Source organism: Danio rerio, chromosome 21, assembly GCF_049306965.1.
Source record: "Danio rerio strain Tuebingen ecotype United States chromosome 21, GRCz12tu, whole genome shotgun sequence".
NCBI lineage: Eukaryota > Metazoa > Chordata > Actinopteri > Cypriniformes > Danionidae > Danio > Danio rerio.
Genome location: NC_133196.1, coordinates 18,513,526 through 18,531,111, shown reverse-complemented (window position 1 = coordinate 18,531,111; position 17,586 = coordinate 18,513,526). Strand labels below are relative to the sequence as shown.

Below are 17,586 nucleotides of genomic sequence, written 5' to 3'. Positions count from 1 at the left end.
AGCCATGGATCATAGACAGAAAGACAGACAGACAGATAGATAGACAGACAGACAGACAGACAGACAGACTGGTTGTTTGGTAGATAGATATATAGATAGATAGATAGATAGATAGATAGATAGATAGATAGATAGATAGATAGATAGATAGATAGATAGACAGACAGACAGACAGACAGACAGACAGACAGACAGACTGACTGACTGGTTGTTTGGTAGATAGATAGATAGATAGATAGATAGATAGATAGATAGATAGATAGATAGATAGATAGATAGATAGATAGTCGTCTTTTGTGTGTAACAATGTTAAATGTGCCTTCTGTTACGATATGCTTCATTTCTGTCATTGCCAATTAAATATTTTTGTCACTGGTTACATAAAGGATGCAGCTGTGTTTACATGTGAAATAAGATGATGTCATTGCAATTGGACCGTATTTTACAGCCAAGTTTTGTCTCTGCCGCCTTCAAGTGTTCAGTTGTAGACATTGCAGCCGTAGGGACAACCGAGGACTTCTTTTGTGTACAAAGATTTAGACAGGCACCTTACTATTGTGTTTTAAATGGCGGCTCATGTAAACTCATGGCTTTGTTGTTTGATTTAGGATCCAGAACCAGACGCAGGAGTATTCACTTCAGGCATTGATTCAGGTGATTATTATTACTGATTTATTTTTTAATAGAATATGAAGTGACCATATAAAATGACTTTCTAACAAAGACATACGAAGAGACAAAAACCATACGTCTGCATTGGTAAAATTAACTGAAGTTTATTTTGTAAAATGACGTGTTTAATCATATCATACCATGATTTAGCAGCAATGTACACAGCAAGTTGCTATATAAATATAGATCAAATTATTTGGCTAATTACAACTGAAGGCATGCATTATACTATATAATACATGTATATAAAACTATGACAATTTACACAGAAAAAAACTCTCCTTGCATCAGCATTAGGCAATGGTAGGCATTGGCATGCAGGGTAGAAGACTGATGATGTTGCTTACTACCATACACACTTATTCTCATTTCTGTCATGTATTCATTATAATTATTTAGTTTTTGTTATTGATCCCACTCTCACATGTCATCCGGCAGTGCAATGGAGGCTATTTTCCCCGGACTGCACATTCAACATGCAGGTTTTGATAATCAGCAAAATGAAGCCACTCAAAACATGCATGCACAACACAGAAGCCTGAGGTTTCCCAACACGAGCAGATTTTACTGAGCCAATAATAAAAACCAAAGAATGTTTTGGAATGAAATGGAAACTCTAAAGTGCACTATCAAATAAATATATAGCATATAAACATGAAAAAGGTGTAAATAACTGGGGTTTGTTGATACCAAGGCAACTTCCACTTAAAAAGCGACATTTCTAATGTCAATAGTGTTTCCATTTGAGTCTGGTTTATGCCAACATCCAAGTTCAGTTCCTGAGCAAGTCAGACCACAGTGTACGGACCGTTCTAATAAAAAATATGGATGAAGTCGATTCAGTTCATTCAGAGACGAGATTAAAATTAGATGTGGTAAAGGAAACAATCACACTTAAAAAGTTAGCCAGTTAAGTCTTAACAATATATATGTATATATTTCTTAAAAACAGCATATATTGCAGTTGAATATAACAGTGGAATGTACTCAAACCGATATGGCCATGTGTAAAGTGTGAATTTTAGCAGATATACATGTTTAGCAGGGTTGGTCCATTGTCAGAAAACTTGAGGCTTCGGGATATCGTTGGAGAAAGTAAATATCAGTGACACTTATTTAAATGAAGGTCCACTGAAAGCTACGCTAACATGAATGACTGTTAGATAAAATACTGAGAATTCCACACCAAGGGCATAGTCAGGGACATGCATTCATTTCAGCAAGCAAGAATTAGTGTGATGCAACGGACCACTAAAAAAAACCCAGAAAGCTCTATTTAATGAACAGAAATAAACCTAGTTGTACCATTCTTGTATAGATGTGCTGTGTACAAATATACAGGCCGCTTTAATCAGGGCCGAACAGGAGTCCCAGCTGTCAGTCTTGTGCTCAGCTATGTAACTAAATCTCTGTACATTTAATTTCAATTATTCAAGTATATTTGCTCCTAAAACTTGCCATGCTGCATTGCAGGATCAGACCAGCTCATCATAAAATGAAGACACACATTTTTTAATTCAAATGGTTCATGAGTGTATTTTTTTTTAAAGTAGAAAAAAAGGTAGCATGAAACATTTTGGTTTTGCATTGTAAAATTCATGTTTTGAATGCAACACCTAAACCTTTGCTTGTTAATTAAATCTTCTACTCCTTTGTCTCTGACCTTAACCCATTAAACGGCAACATTTACATCTTTTTATCCAACCCCTCCCACCCCAAAACAAAATCCCTAAATTAAGTTAATGCAAGTTCATTTATAAAATACAATGGAAAAACAACCAAAAACGAATTAAAAAAAAACATTAGTCAGGGCCGAAAGAATCTATGTTTTGCTTATCAAACAGAGGCACACCTCAAGCAGTAATGTGTACAAGCGGTGTAAAGCTAAGTGGTGGGGAGAAGCAACCAGAGAGAGTCTAATCTGACAGTCCTGAGGTAGCTGTAACTCTGCCTACTGCAGAAAAAACTGGCTTTACTAATCAAAAGTGTCAGGTGATAGTGGAAACAAAACGTATCACTGTAAGAATGGAAGTTATTACACTTAAGGAAAGACACACAGGTACAAATCAAAAGTGAAAAACCCACACAACATGCATGCAAAATACAGATCATGCAGCTTTTATCTGACGATTCGACCGCGAGGCATTCAAACATTCAGTCCCGCACTCTCTTTCCCATGCTGCTTTGCAACACCATGCTTGTCCGTTGGCTCTGATCGGTGTTCGCGCCGAAGACACAAAGGTAAACATTAGTAAACAGTTCTGTCTTGTTCTCTTTCTTTCCCACCCACTTTTCTCTGCTAGCAAAATGAACAAATAATAACATGAACGACTGCATAAAATAGTGTTAAATGTCTGTACACAAGCTTCTTTTGTCTCCATTCAGCCATTTGAACACATGATAAGGGGGGAAAATGAGTGAATGTTACCATAATTGATAATTAAACAAATAATTAATTAAAAAAACAAAAGACCGAAACCAAGCAAGTCCAAAAAGAATAAATCTTAATGGTTCATTAATACTTGAAGACTTCTAGTCTTCTCGAATGGACATTTAAAAAAAAAGTTATAATCTATATTATGGTTATTTTTGTGTTAATCCTGTCTTTCTCGTACACATTCGCTGTTGCGGAGGCACACTTTTTACGCACGACCACACACACACAGACGCACATACACAGTGTCTACACTCATTTCAGTCAAGACCAGAACAGTTCGGCCACGTTAGTGTCAGTGCTGTAGATCCACAACACCAGGGGGAGTGAGAGAGCAACGAAAGGCCAGGAAATGCCCTCTGTGCAGGCACTGAGCGAGCAGGCCTTGCCCTTGGGATTGTCCAGGTCTTTGGGCTTGTCCAGGTAATTTCTGGCCGCAAACTTGAGGACTTCGTCCAGCAAGATGACGGGCAGGGAAATCTTCAACACCATAAGCCACTGGGTCACGTTGAGTGGGGTGATCTGGAAGATCATCTGTAGAGGAGAAGGACAGCGTACAGTCACTATTACCTTCATTAAATTCTTTACCCTGGGTTATTCTTAACCCCAGTTTAACAAGTCTTGGGTTATCCTGCTTCATGTTTCACATGGGTATTAATCGACCTGTAGTTCACAATTCATTCAAACTCTAGTGTTTTACACAATACATTCCTAAACCCTGAGTTAATGCAGGGGTTCCCAAACTTTTTTGTGGTGTCTCGCAAGCCCCCAAATTCCTCAGAGGTGGTTATAAACATATAAGTGTTGCACACACAACAACAAACCTATTGACCTTATTTTTTAATGTGGAAGTGCGCCTGTTTACACAATTGTTTTAGAACTTCCGATGCAGTTGCCAATAGGAGAAATGACTAGGAATAATAAATGGCAGAAAGCAGTCAAACTACTCTTGCTCTACAAGCAAGTGTTTGCATGACTACACAAACAAGGAAGATAAATATAAGAAAATATCCGTTTGCAACATCAAGCAGCATCACGAGCTGTTTTTAACATCTAAAAATTAATGGAAGTAAATGAGACCAGAAGTATTGAGCCAAAAAGATTCAAATGGCTGCTCCCGCTCGTACACAGAGAATGAGGTGAATATAAACACGAGCATATTGACAACACAAAAAGTCAACAGTCTAACAAGCATGGGTTATAATTTATATAGTAATATTAATTTTTTTATATTAACCTCAGCTAATGAGACTGGTATGCACAATGTTTTCAGCACAAGTCTATTCTTGGTTTAATTTTGGAGATTGGCACTCAGAGATCATCCTCAATATTCGGATGTGACCTGTATTGATTTTCAATGCATTTGATTGTCATAAAGGTGTCAGAAAGTTTAACCTGGTGCTATTATATTAATCTGCTGCATCTGACACAATTGCTGTGTTGTTAATCACACAATCCAATGAAAATTAATTAAAAAGCTGATGGCTTTTTATTTGCTTGTTGTTGCTTTTTAATGTAGTAACTATTAACTACTGTTTTAATCTTCATTATACTGTTAGCGATCTGACGTTTTACTGTTAGCAAACGTCAAAGAAGATTAAGCCTAAAGGTTAATTTATATCTCTGCGTCAAGCGCACGCGTTTAGTCCAGGGCAGCTTTCGTGCAGTCACACAGTCCTCGACTTGGCTGATGCGCACCAATCAAAATAATGTAACCACATCACAACGACGCGTAGTGCAAGCTTTGTAATTGGTCAGCTTGGTAGCTGTGACGAGTGTGGGCGGTGCTAATAGCTGCAAGCCAGATGGAGCGAGTGTTTACAAGTGTCGAGACCTGTGAAGGAGCTCCAGATGGACATTTTTTTTGCGTTTACTTTAAGATTTAAGTTGTTGCACGTTCACTGGTTGCTGACTCTGAATAAGCAAGTTTTAGCTACTTGTACATTGAGGTAGCGTTCAGAAAAAACAAAACACCCACAAAGAAACTCGACAAAAGAGGAACATAAAAGTCTACTGCCAGCTAGTGTTTCGGAAGTGTTATTGCAGAGCAACATAAAGAGCACACAGAAGTATAAATGCATGACTATGCGCAGGGCAGGCGCCGTGGGTCACGCCAATCCCTCGACACGAGTATAAACCAGCCTTTAGTGCCAAAATATACAGTGTGTGTGTGTGTGTGTGTGTGTGTGTGTGTGTGTGTTTGTGTGTAATCTCAACAAAAGGTGATTGTTTACCAGCAAAACTGAACTCCTAAAACAATTTAATTTTGGCACAATTTACTTTAAAGTAAATCATGGCTTTAACAATAACCTCATGTTTAAGCTGTGGTGAAAAATTGTTATAGAAAATTCAATTCTGAGATATTCAAAATGCATAGCCCTTCTCTCTTGAATTGATTGGGGGCTGTTTTTAACAGCAGATGGGGCTCTATGCTAGTTTTTAACTGCACTCAAATAATCATGAAGTATTGTACATTAGTATGAGTGATGTAAATTGTCTTAATGTAAAGATTAAGACTTATGCAAACAGCTCCCAGTGAACACTCTAGTAACTCTCTTAACCCTTTCCTAATTTTATTAAGGATTTTATTAGGTTCAAGGGGTAGTTGAAAGGAATTGGATTCAAGCAGAATAACCTACAGCGCCATCTGCTGTTAAAACTAGGCTCCGAGAATCCATGCAGAATTGATTTCTTAAACAATTGTCAGAGCTTTACTCATTTCTAAATGACATCTTTTTCCCATGATTAAAAAAGTGCTTTAAAAATAATAATTACAAAATATTCAGCACAGTGTGAAAAAAATTAGGAACAGTTTTATCTAAAAATATTATATTGTGTATACTACACAAATGATTTATACACCAAGTAAATACAATTTAATAAAAAAAAAATCTAATTTAATTCTCCAAAGACAGAAAAAAGTGATCTTATTGATGAAAATTGATCTTACCGGCAGGGGCTCCACATAAAGAATGAGGAAATGGAGGGACATGGAGAGGCAGATGGCTCCTAACAGCCACACATTCTCCCATGGGGGCATGTGAAGCAGTGACTGGTTCTCCGAAACACTACAACAGGACATCAGGAAGATACCATTATGAAACTGATTGACTGATTGGGTAAGATTTAAAGTGCACACAGCTAAATACAAGTGTAAATTTGGTTTAAAATATATAGTGATCCTAAAAAATAAAAATCTCAAAATGAATGCATGCTTTTGTTGCGTCCACAACTGTTCAAAAGTTTAGATTCTGACCTGTTGAGGGCATTGCACATCTCAATGGTAACCAGTACAGACAAAGCCATGGTCATAGGATAAGGAGACCCAAAGATTTCACATTGCAGGCCCTCAAACTCTGGGTTATCTGGTGCACATTGAAGGAAGTGGCTCTGCAGAGATAAGTGAATTAAAGACATTAAACTGCATCCATTTAAGAAAAGTGTGCTTCAACATTTAAGGAATGTTTCTTACCAGTTGATAAAAGGTGACTCTGGGCCCATCTTCAGCAGCAATGAACCACCACGCAGCAGCACCTACAGTAGCAGCACCCACATAACCTGCAGGGCGAAACCAAGAGCATGTGTCAGATCTCACGTTCTAATGCCAGAAAAGATAGCGGAGAGTCAATAAATAATAGTGCCGCACAATATATCGTTTCAGCATTGATATAGCTATGTGTGAGTACGCAATAGTAGTCCCAGAACATGCAATGTTGAATCTGTATTATTATTGAGCAGAATTTGAAAACATTTGAGTCTTTGCAACATTTAATCAAAGTTACCAAAACATTTATTAATTATGTGTTTTTATCATTTAAGTCATTTAAATATCATTAATATTATTTAAATATAAAGTTATTTATGTATGCTTGTAATATATAAATACAGAAATATGACTAACAGAAAATCATAAAACTCTGCATACTTTATTTGTACAGTATAGTTGCTCTACAATAGTAGTATTTTTCCATGTTTGTGATTGGTTTATTATATTTTGTTGATCCAAAAATCATTGTGATGTATCAAAAAATATCAATTCTTTTCAAATAGACCTATTATTCATATCATTTGGTGAAATTATACTAAACATCGCAATACATATCGTTCAAAAATAAAATATCGTAATATCAGTTTTTTCCAATATCATTCAGCCCTAATTAAACAACGCAACAACTAGTGTAAAACAATTAAATAAAATAACTAATATTGTAAAGCAATAATAACATATATATGCAATATATACACTGGTAATCAAAAGATTGGGATCACAAGACTTTATTATTAATGGGTTTAAAAGAGGGCATTTTTGGTAAAAAATAAAGTAAATCAATTTTGGAAATATTAATAACATCTAAAATAACGGTTTTCTATTGAATGGATTTAAAATGTCTTATTTTATTCATACTTATTCCTGTGATTGAAAGTTGAATTTTCTATCATTATCAATACCATATGATCCTTGAGGAAACATAATATGCTGATTTACTTGTGTTATTAAAGTTTAATATTAAATATTAAACTACATTAAAGAAAATATGTATAAAACTTTATGGATTGACAATTTTACTGTATTTTGGTTAAAAAAAAAATAAGAGGCTTGGTGAGCAGAATAGACTTCTTTTAAAAACATTTAATCAATTGGATTGAGTATGTAGTAAACAAAGTCATTATTTTATTTAGAAAACAAAAAGGTTTGTGTGCTTACAGCCAATAGCAAGGTATCTGAAGAAGAGCCAGCCGGAGATTAATGGCTCTCTGGCATTACGAGGGGGTTTGCTCATGATGTCCAGGTCCGGTGGATTGAAGCCCAGTGCAGTGGCTGGCAGGCCATCGGTCACCAGATTCACCCACAGCAGCTGAACTGGAATCAGAGCCTCGGGGAAGCCCAGAGCCGCCGTTAAGAAAATACTGCCAGAGAGAAAACACATTGTGTGAGTTCAGCGATTAGATAAAACCTGGAACAATGTCAAAAAGACCTTGGCAGCGATTGGAGTTTGCTCAAGGCATAAATTTCACCATGTTGTCATTTATATAGTATCAATTTTGGGATGGGGATTAGATTGAGGCAAAACAAGACTGAAAGGACATTAGACTTGCTCAGATCTGTTGCAAAGTTAAATATATTGTTATGCATGATACACATATAAATAACAACCCTTCATAACGGAAATTTAGTTCACTTAAACCATAACAGAAATATACCACTACTGCACAGAATAATGTACTTCTCAAATTTATAAAGAAAATTAATTTAATTTATGGAATAATTTTACCGTTGTTCTTGTGTTTTTTTTGTTTTGTTTTGTTTTTTTAATTAATCAGAATGAAACCGTTTGAGAAAAAAATTTAACTTTATAATATTGTGTTAAAACCTAAAACCTTAAATTTGAATATTTTTTATGATTTACACAATTAGACTTATTTTTATTACAAAAAAAAATAACAATTAAACATTAAAACATCCATAAACCTTTTAAAAACAGACAAAAATGTGATCCTAACAAATTTGGAAACATGTAAACAATTCAAGAAAAAAATTGTGATAAAAAAAGATTTACATTACAATAATACAATTATGTTAACATAGTAACATTACACTAATACAATTAGATAGAATGAAAGAACGATAGAGGGAACGACGAACAATAGATAGAACGAACAAACAACAGATAAAATAAAAGAATGAACAAACTATAGATAGAACGAATGAACAAACAAACAAACGATAGATATAGATGGATGAAAGATTGATAGAATGACCAAACAAATGATAATGATCGAGAATAAGAAAGAACAAACAAATGATAGATAGATAAATAGATAGATGGACAATCAGATAGATAGATAGAAAGATAGATAGACAGATAGATAGACAGACAGACAGATAGATAGATAGACAGACAGACAGACAGACAGATCCTTTTCACAAATATTTCATTGCAGTGTAAATATTTTAATCCAACTAAAACCAATCCCAAGAGCCATTTTTTGTTGTTGTTGTTGACATTTTAAAAGCAAGACAAAGGTTTAATGTTGATCTGCCAGTAAAAAGAACAAAGATCAAACTCCTAAAATGTTAACAAAAGGTTAGGATCCTTACCAGACCACCTCGCCGACATTTGAGGAGATGAGGTAGCGGATGAACTGTTTCATGTTGTTGTAAATGGCACGACCCTCTTCCACAGCGGCCACGATGGTAGAAAAGTTATCATCTGCGAGCACCATTTCAGAAGCAGTCTTGGCCACCGCAGTGCCCGAGCCCATAGCAATGCCAATCTCAGCCTTTTTGAGAGCAGGAGCATCGTTCACACCATCACCAGTCTGCAGAAACGAACATGCCATCAGGAGTCAATTGAGGGAGAATGATTGTAATGAACAAATATATCAATAACCAATATATTGGTTGACCCACAAATGAAAATTATCCTCTAATTTATCGGCCTTATTCTTCAGGTACGAGCGGTCGCAGCAATTGGACTTTACGTCTCGATACTTCAAGTCTCATTCAAGTCATTTACTTGCACTAATTTTTTTTAGACATTAAAAACAGCTCGCTACACTGCGCAGGGCTCGAAATTAACCTTTTTGCTTGGTAGCACCGGTGCTCCTAACTTTAAAAATGTAGGCGCATTAGCCAAAATTTAGTCGCACCCACCAATTATGAGCAACGTTACTACAAGTTTTATACAAACTTATTTATTGTATTTGAAATGAACACTAATCAAACTAACAAGCAAAAAATAATACATATATTCAAGCATGAGGAAAATGTCTCAACGAAATCCCGTTATCACAAGAAAATACATTTTTATAACAGAACCGAGTGACCAAACATACACGGAGCGCTCACTGGCCCTGCACGCACTGCTTGAATGAATCTGTTAACGATATAACTGTGCTGTTCTCACAAGTGCTGTCTGATATTGCACTGATGGTTTCGACACAAACTGTACCTTATTATATGCATACATGTTAATAGCAATACCGGTCTTTTTAGGAGTAGTGATATTAGTTTACTCAGTGTAAGTCCGTTTGCGATGGTGTACGTGGAGTTAAATTTGACATATAGCTGCACCTTGCACAGCAGACAGCATCTGGCGATTATATGAAGGATTAAACAGAAGCTCTCGTGCTAGATGTGGCAAACAGTTACTTAAAAATCCCATCCCACTGACTTTTAATAGCGGACTTGAAGCCAATGGAAGTCTTCTACTCTTGGAAAAGTGTAGATGGTGGATTAACATTCAGCACATGGTCACTAGTAAGATGTGTCATTATTTGTAACTAGATGCCATAAAATAATTGCACTACATAAAATATAAATAATTTTGATTGAAGTTTTAAAATTTCTTTTACTGTTTTTCTTTTTTTTATTTAATATAGCAACTCTAATAAAAACTCTTGAAATTCATACAATAAAATGTTAACATGTCGTAAGTCTATATTTTACCATGGCAGTGATTTCGTCATAAGACTGCAGGAACTCCACGATCTTGGATTTGTGGGATGGCTCGACACGGGCGAAGCAACGGGCAGTGAGCACCGCCTCACGCTGGGCAGCAGCAGACAGATCGTCAAACTCTCGGCCAGTGTAAGCCATGCGGGAAACATCATCGTTCTCTCCAAAGATGCCGATGCGCCTGCAGATGGCGACCGCTGTACCCTTGTTGTCACCGGTGATCATGATGACTCGGATTCCTGCTTGACGACAGAGTTTGATGGAAGCTGCGACCTCTGCTCTGGGCGGATCCAACATGCCAACACAGCCCACAAAAGTCAGGTCCGTCTTTAGGAAAAGAAAGAAAATTTACAATTATGTGAAAGCCGAGTAGCGGATTCAAATATAACAACAAACATTTTAACAAATAAATGCATAACTAAAATCATGACTAAACTAGAAAAAAGTTAATAAATAATAAATAAATAAATTTATATATATATATATATATATATATATATATATATATATATATATATATATATATATATATATATATATATATATATATATATGTATGTATGTATGTATGTATACACACACACACACATACATACACACATACATACATACATACATACAAATAACACATGCTGTGGTAAAAATGACCACCACTTAAAAATTCAGTTTTTTGGGGGGTATATTAAGGATAGGTTTAAGTAATATGTTATCCTTTCATTTGGATTTCTTCTATATAAATAAAAATGCAAATAAAAATACTCTAATTTGGAGTATTTTTTATTGTAAATAACAATTTGGTTAAAATAACAAAAATTTGTATTGCCAATTTAAAATATTCAACCAAACAATGATTTCTTAGCCTTTTTAAAGCTGATATTGATGTTTTGTCTAAGAATGAATATAAACATGATATTTTTATTTTTAAAAAATTCTTAAAACGACAATATTTTTATTTTAAACTTGGAAGAAATGTCATCAAAAGTTTGCATAACAAAATTCTGTTTTACTTAAACCAATAGAAAAATAGGAAACCATTTAAATGTCTACGATTTATAATGTTTAATACAAAAATATATAATTATAATAAAATAAAAAAAAATATGTACTAATTTAAAAATAGTTGACCACTATAAAAGTAATAACAAAAAAAAGCTCCTCTCACCTCATACTCAACGAATCGGGTGGAGTCCTCCAGCACCAGGCTCTCTTTACTCAAGGGATTGTCTCGGGTGGCCAGAGCCAAACAGCGTAGTGTGTCTCGCCCAGTGCCATACTCACGGATCACAGACATGATCTTCTCTTTAATTCCCGGCGTCATTGGGACTTTATTTCCTCCAACACGGATGTGTGTGCATCTGTCAATTACTCCCTCTGGAGCCCCCTGAACACAGACATGAGATTAAGTGATTATTTTCACTTAAGTGAGTATTTTCAAGTATGTATGGTTGGCCATACACGAAACTGGTCCTCTGCTTTTGACCCATCCCTGACACACTACCACAGTGAGCAAACACCCGGAGCAGTGGGTAGCTATTGCTTTCAGTATGCAGTGAGAAGTTAGTGATTAGGTGCTTTAAGGGTTGGGCGATGTCGACTAATTTGGCATCATTTGATGTCTAATGTGAAACATGGCGATGGACAATGACACTGTTATCGTAAGCGGCGGTGAATGAATTATTTATGAATAATTTATTCATTCATACCAAATTAATTGTGTAGCCCACCGTTTCAACTACCTGACCCGCAAGGTCTTTGTTTTTCCCATAACCAAATCACAAGTAAATAAAGATAAATTACACACAAATTACCACCTGGCAATCACTTTTTCCATGGGTATCTGGAATGAATAGGCAGTGTGATCTGTGTCATTATAATTGCATCAACAAACTTGGTTGGTAAAAAAGGTGCACAACCAACAGTATCTGCGATTTTCACTAAAATTACTAAGTACAAGCATGAAAGCGAAAGATTGAAGCAGTGTGCTGAAGCTGTGACTAGTTTCCTGATAGATTAGTTTTTGTTCTAAAATGGCATTTTAAAACTAAGACGTATTAGTGTAAACAGGGCCTAAGTGTGTATTTTTCACAAGCAGGTTGCTACAGCGACGGGGGCTGGGCAGAGGATCTCAATGCTTGCTCAGCATCAAAATGTCTAACAGCCATCGCCGATGGCATCATCTAGCAACCCAACCCTAGGTGCTTTGCTCAGGGGCACCTTAGCTGGGTATCGAAGATGGAGAGTGTGTAGTTTATTTACTACCACGGTTAAATTTTGAATTGTCACATATTAAATTTTTTTTAACCGGATCACGGTGATCCGAACCTTAATAAGGTAATAAACCAATAGTTAAAAGTGGGAATCGTTACTAAAACTACCAAAAATCTTACTAATTCATAAATATTGACCAGCAGTGTATAAATCAATCACTGGCAGTGTCCATAGAAAGTGTGGTGTTACCTTAACAAACATCTTGCCCATGGAGGAGCGAGCTTTGTTGGGAGTGCAGTAAACAGACATGGACTTCCTGTCTCTGGAAAACTCCAGAGTGAATTCCTTCTTCATCAGCTGCTTGATGACCTAAGAAAAACAGACAAATTCCAACCAATTACTCAGATGAAAGCTGTAATTACACTGAACACCGAAACAGCAATAAACGTGGGCTTCCTCATCCACACAACCCACTGCTGTTGCAACTAACTTAAAATCTGCGGTTGGAAATGTGTGACTTACTGAGTTGCATGCATTCGCCCTCTCGACCTTGGAAAGACCCTTAAGCTCGGTGTCGAACACGTTCATTTTCTCCACCAAACATGTGAGGGCGGTTTCTGTAGCTTCTCCCACCTTCTCATACACACCTTTGGCCTGACAGAAAGAAACTCTTTAGAAACACTACACAACTGCTGTTTAAAAAAACACGCTCTGTGAATGCAGTGCTTTTAATATTCTCGCTGATACTGATAGGCCAACAATTATTTCCAAGTTATTGCTGATAACCAATATTATGTGTTTGCTTTTTTCCATACCATCATATATAGCGTTTTTCCATCGCAAGATAATCTATTTTGAAAAAAATAAACAATAACATGCACACATTCAAAGCTATGGGGCTATTTTAGACTTGATGGATTTATAGAGTTTAAATTAAAGGTTGATGTTTGTTATATTCTATCAAGGTCTGACAACTCTTTAATGGACACCCAACTCAAAGACTTTTTAAAGAAATAATAGTTTTAAAATCAAGCACCTTTGCAATTCACACCCCAGCATATATAGAGCCTTAAAAGTCCTTCCTTTACTTAACATATTACTTACACTTAATATTTACAATGAAATATTATAATGACGACGTTTTGATTGTCATTTTTTTTTTAATGTTAAATGTTTTTTAAACAACCGTTTTAAAGTCATGTTCAAATACAACGTTAAAGCTAGTTGAATTCAATACTGTTAATAATCAAATGAGGTTTCTAAAGTATTGATAAACTGCATTATTTGTCATTCATTTATTCATTCATTTTCGACTTAGTCCCTTTATTAATCCGGGGTCGCCACAGCAGAATGAACCGCCAACTTATCCACCACATGTTTTATGCAGCGGATGCCCAACCAGCTGCAAGCATGATTTGTCATAGTTTTTTTTTTTTTTTCGGTCAATTTTTGAAAGCAGCACAGTACAGTTATTGAAATCTCGCCATAAACTTTAAATTCAAGCACTTTTAAAGGACCTATGTTTGTTTTTAAGTACTTTCCAGACCTTTAATTCCTGTCTGAAATTCAAGTACTTTCAAGAAGTGTGGAAACCCTGGACAACATTAATTCCAAAATTCCAGATAAAAATATAGTCATTTGGAGCATTTTTATTATAAAATGATAGTTTAGTTAAAATAACAAATGCTTTAAATCAGTTGAATCAGGGTTCATTAACTAAAAATGATTTCCTAGCTCTTCTGAAGTTTTTTGAGTTTTGACATTGTGCAGTCTAAAAATGAATATAAACACGACGTTTTAAATTATTTGGCAAGATTCATGTATTTTGAAAAATATAAACGGTAATATGTACACATGAATACAGCTATGGAAAAAATATTAAGAAACCATTTAATTCTCTGGCTTTTTTGGACTTACTATAATAAGATTTTATAAAATGTAAATTAAAAAGCAATCTATAATATAACTTTCCAATATACATTTTTATTTATTTATTTTTTATTATTATTACTTTCTCAGGTGACACAGTGGCGCAGTGGGTAGCGCTGTCGCCTCACAGCAAGAAGGACGCTGGTCAGTTGGCATTTCTGTGTGGAGTTTGCATCTTCTTCCTGTCTTTGTGTGGGTTTCCTTCAGGTGTTCCGGTTTCCCCCACAGTCCAAAGACCTGCGCTATAGGTGAATTGGGCAAGCTAAATTGTCTGTAGTGTATGTGTGTATATCCTGGTCCTCCAGATTGGGGGTTGAGCATTAGGCTAACAACTCACCTCGTAAAAACTAGATGTTACAAAACACCAACATGGTGCGGCTAAATATCAACTTCAATATAAATGGCCCAGGGAGTAAAGGCTGATTTATACTTCTGCGTCAAACACCGGCGTATGCTACGGCGCTGACGCATAGCCCTTCGCCGTGGCCATCGCCGTCACTAACATGCACCTCTCAAAAAATGTAACTACACGTCGCAACGACGCGTAGCGCAAGCTCTGTGATTGGTCGGCTTGGTAGCACTGACGAGTCTGGGCGGGACCGAGAGCCGAGCGAATGGCGCGACGCCGCACGAGCGATTGTTTACAAGTGTTGAGTACCGTGAAGGAGCTCCGGATGGAAAGTTTTGTTTTGTTTTTACCTCATAGTTAAAGTTGTTGCACGTCCGCCGGTTCCTGCCTCAAAATCAGCAAGTTTGAGCCACTTGTACATCCCGGAAGTGTTCAGGAAATGCAAAAAAGTAGCAAAGAAACTTGACACAGAGGAACATTTACACCTCACTGCCAACTAGCGTTTCGGAAGTGTTAATGCAGACCGACAGAGACAGCGCGCAGAAGTATAAATGCACAGCCACGCGCGTTGCCTGACGCAGAAGTATAAATCAGGCTTAAGAATATGTAAGTATAACTTTTTCAGGCTTTTTTGGACTTACTTAAGTATTTATAAAGTATAAACAAAACAGCAACCCATAATATAACTTTTATATATACATATTTATTAATTCATTTATTTTTTATTATAACTTTTTTGTTTATACAGTTTTTCTTCCATTATCCTGATTTTCCATTCTATATTTTGTTGTTGTTGTATGTCGACAAAAAATAAATGGCCTTCATTTACCAGAATGTTAACCTTCTTGTTTACACATTTAGCTTTGCATAGACATGAATTCTTGAGAAACTCCTTTTCCCTCTCTTTGTCTAAAAAAACCCCACTAAAAACTAAAATAAACTGAAATGCTTTAAAATTATAATAAACAATATGTAATACAACTCCTTAAAAATGATATTAGCATTTATGATTTTACAGCATTTTTAAAGATTAATCTTCAAAGATTCGATTGACAGCTGAATAGTTAATCTAATATCAAACAATAGCTAATAAATATTAAAATTATACATTTTATATACAGTAATTAACATGTGAATCAAAACCTTTAATCAGAGTTATTCTAATTCTATTCAACACACATACTTGTCTTAAGACAATTTAGACTAATGATTTTGATCCACTTCAAATGTTGTACTGTATAATAAATAAATATAAAAAATGTATATTAAAAGTTGTAATCATTCATAAATAATTTAGTTCCCTAAAAAACTGGCCACCTTCTGGGAGTAAACAAGTTCAGCACAACCGGGATGCTGCATTTAATTACCAGAACATGTTAAACTACCAACCTCATTGTAATCCAGAGAAGAGTCATTACACAGAGCACAGATTGAGGCCATTTCAACCAGAGCATCAAACTTGGAGCATTGCACTGGTTTACCCTCATGACACCTGGAGTAAAAATATAAGAACAAACAAAAATGAATGATCAACAGAACACTTTTAAAAATCCACAGTGTACTTAACTCAACAAAACTCACACTTGTCCATCAGGTGCATATGTGGAGCCACTGATGCTGAACTCTTTCAGAAAGCAGGTGTTTCCATTGGCCTGATCAACAATGAACATCTGCAACAACAAAAAAACAAATTCACATTAAAATCTGTACCAGCAGGTGGCAGAAAAACCCACTGCAGAAAATGTCTGATGCTCGAAAGCACCTCATGAAAACATCCCAACTCCACCTGACCTGAATAAAGCAGCGGTACTGATGTAAACACTTCACATGACACTCGCTCATGAGTTAACCAGGAGTTCAGAAGGCCTTTAAAACCCATCCAAACATAAGCAAATGGGCATTGAGGATATTTTTAAGCACAGAAGACAATCAGATCCCCCGGATTTGTCAAGAAAGAATTGCGAATAAAAGAGATGAGAGCGAGTGGGATGTAAAGTGGAACAGCAATCCCGCTGTAGTACGAAAAAACCCAGTGGACGGCAGTTGAAAGACACAAACAGAAAAAATTGTGTGGAGGAGAGAGAGAGAAACTGGCACTCTGACTGCAGAGAAAGAAGACATAATTGGTAAAAACTCAAACATTTCAAACTGATTAGGCATGGGATGATAGCCGGTTTTAAGATATACCGCGGTTTTTGAAAATTCTGTTATACCGTTCATAAGGTTTTTGTAATTTTCCCTCATGTTTTTGTCTTTTTTTTTACTGAGTTTTTTAGGGCAACAGTATCACCAGCAGAAAAACAACCCTCCACATCAAATCAGCCCATGATGCAGGAAACATTTGAGAAACAAATCGCTTAAAACAATATCCAAGCATGCAATAGACCTGAACATTGCAGTGACTTAATTTATATTCAAAGAAAAGAAAGTTATCCAAAGATGCCGTTTTAAGTAAAGAAATCACTGTTTTTGAAACTAATGGAGACAGCAGAAATCAATGTCTGATATTGACTATTTAGCCTGACATGTTTCTTT

General features: G+C 35.9%; 1 protein-coding gene across 3 annotated transcripts in view; it reads right to left on the bottom strand.

The window, feature by feature from the left end:
- Window positions 1-756: 756 nt before the first annotated feature.
- The window catches only part of atp2a2b (ATPase sarcoplasmic/endoplasmic reticulum Ca2+ transporting 2b), a 53,944-nt gene continuing 37,114 nt past the window's right edge, over window positions 757-17,586 (bottom strand). For 2 of the 3 annotated variants that reach the window (XM_073934879.1, XM_005161196.6), the window contains exons 9-20: window positions 16,633-16,721; window positions 16,441-16,543; window positions 13,296-13,427; window positions 13,023-13,142; window positions 11,728-11,946; window positions 10,557-10,892; window positions 9,207-9,427; window positions 7,812-8,014; window positions 6,579-6,664; window positions 6,363-6,496; window positions 6,057-6,174; window positions 757-3,640 (exon numbers count right to left, since the gene is read on the bottom strand). In XM_073934879.1, the coding sequence (XP_073790980.1) occupies window positions 3,371-3,640; window positions 6,057-6,174; window positions 6,363-6,496; window positions 6,579-6,664; window positions 7,812-8,014; window positions 9,207-9,427; window positions 10,557-10,892; window positions 11,728-11,946; window positions 13,023-13,142; window positions 13,296-13,427; window positions 16,441-16,543; window positions 16,633-16,721 (2,031 nt within the window). In that variant the 3' untranslated portion in view covers window positions 757-3,370. 3 annotated transcript variants of the gene reach the window in all.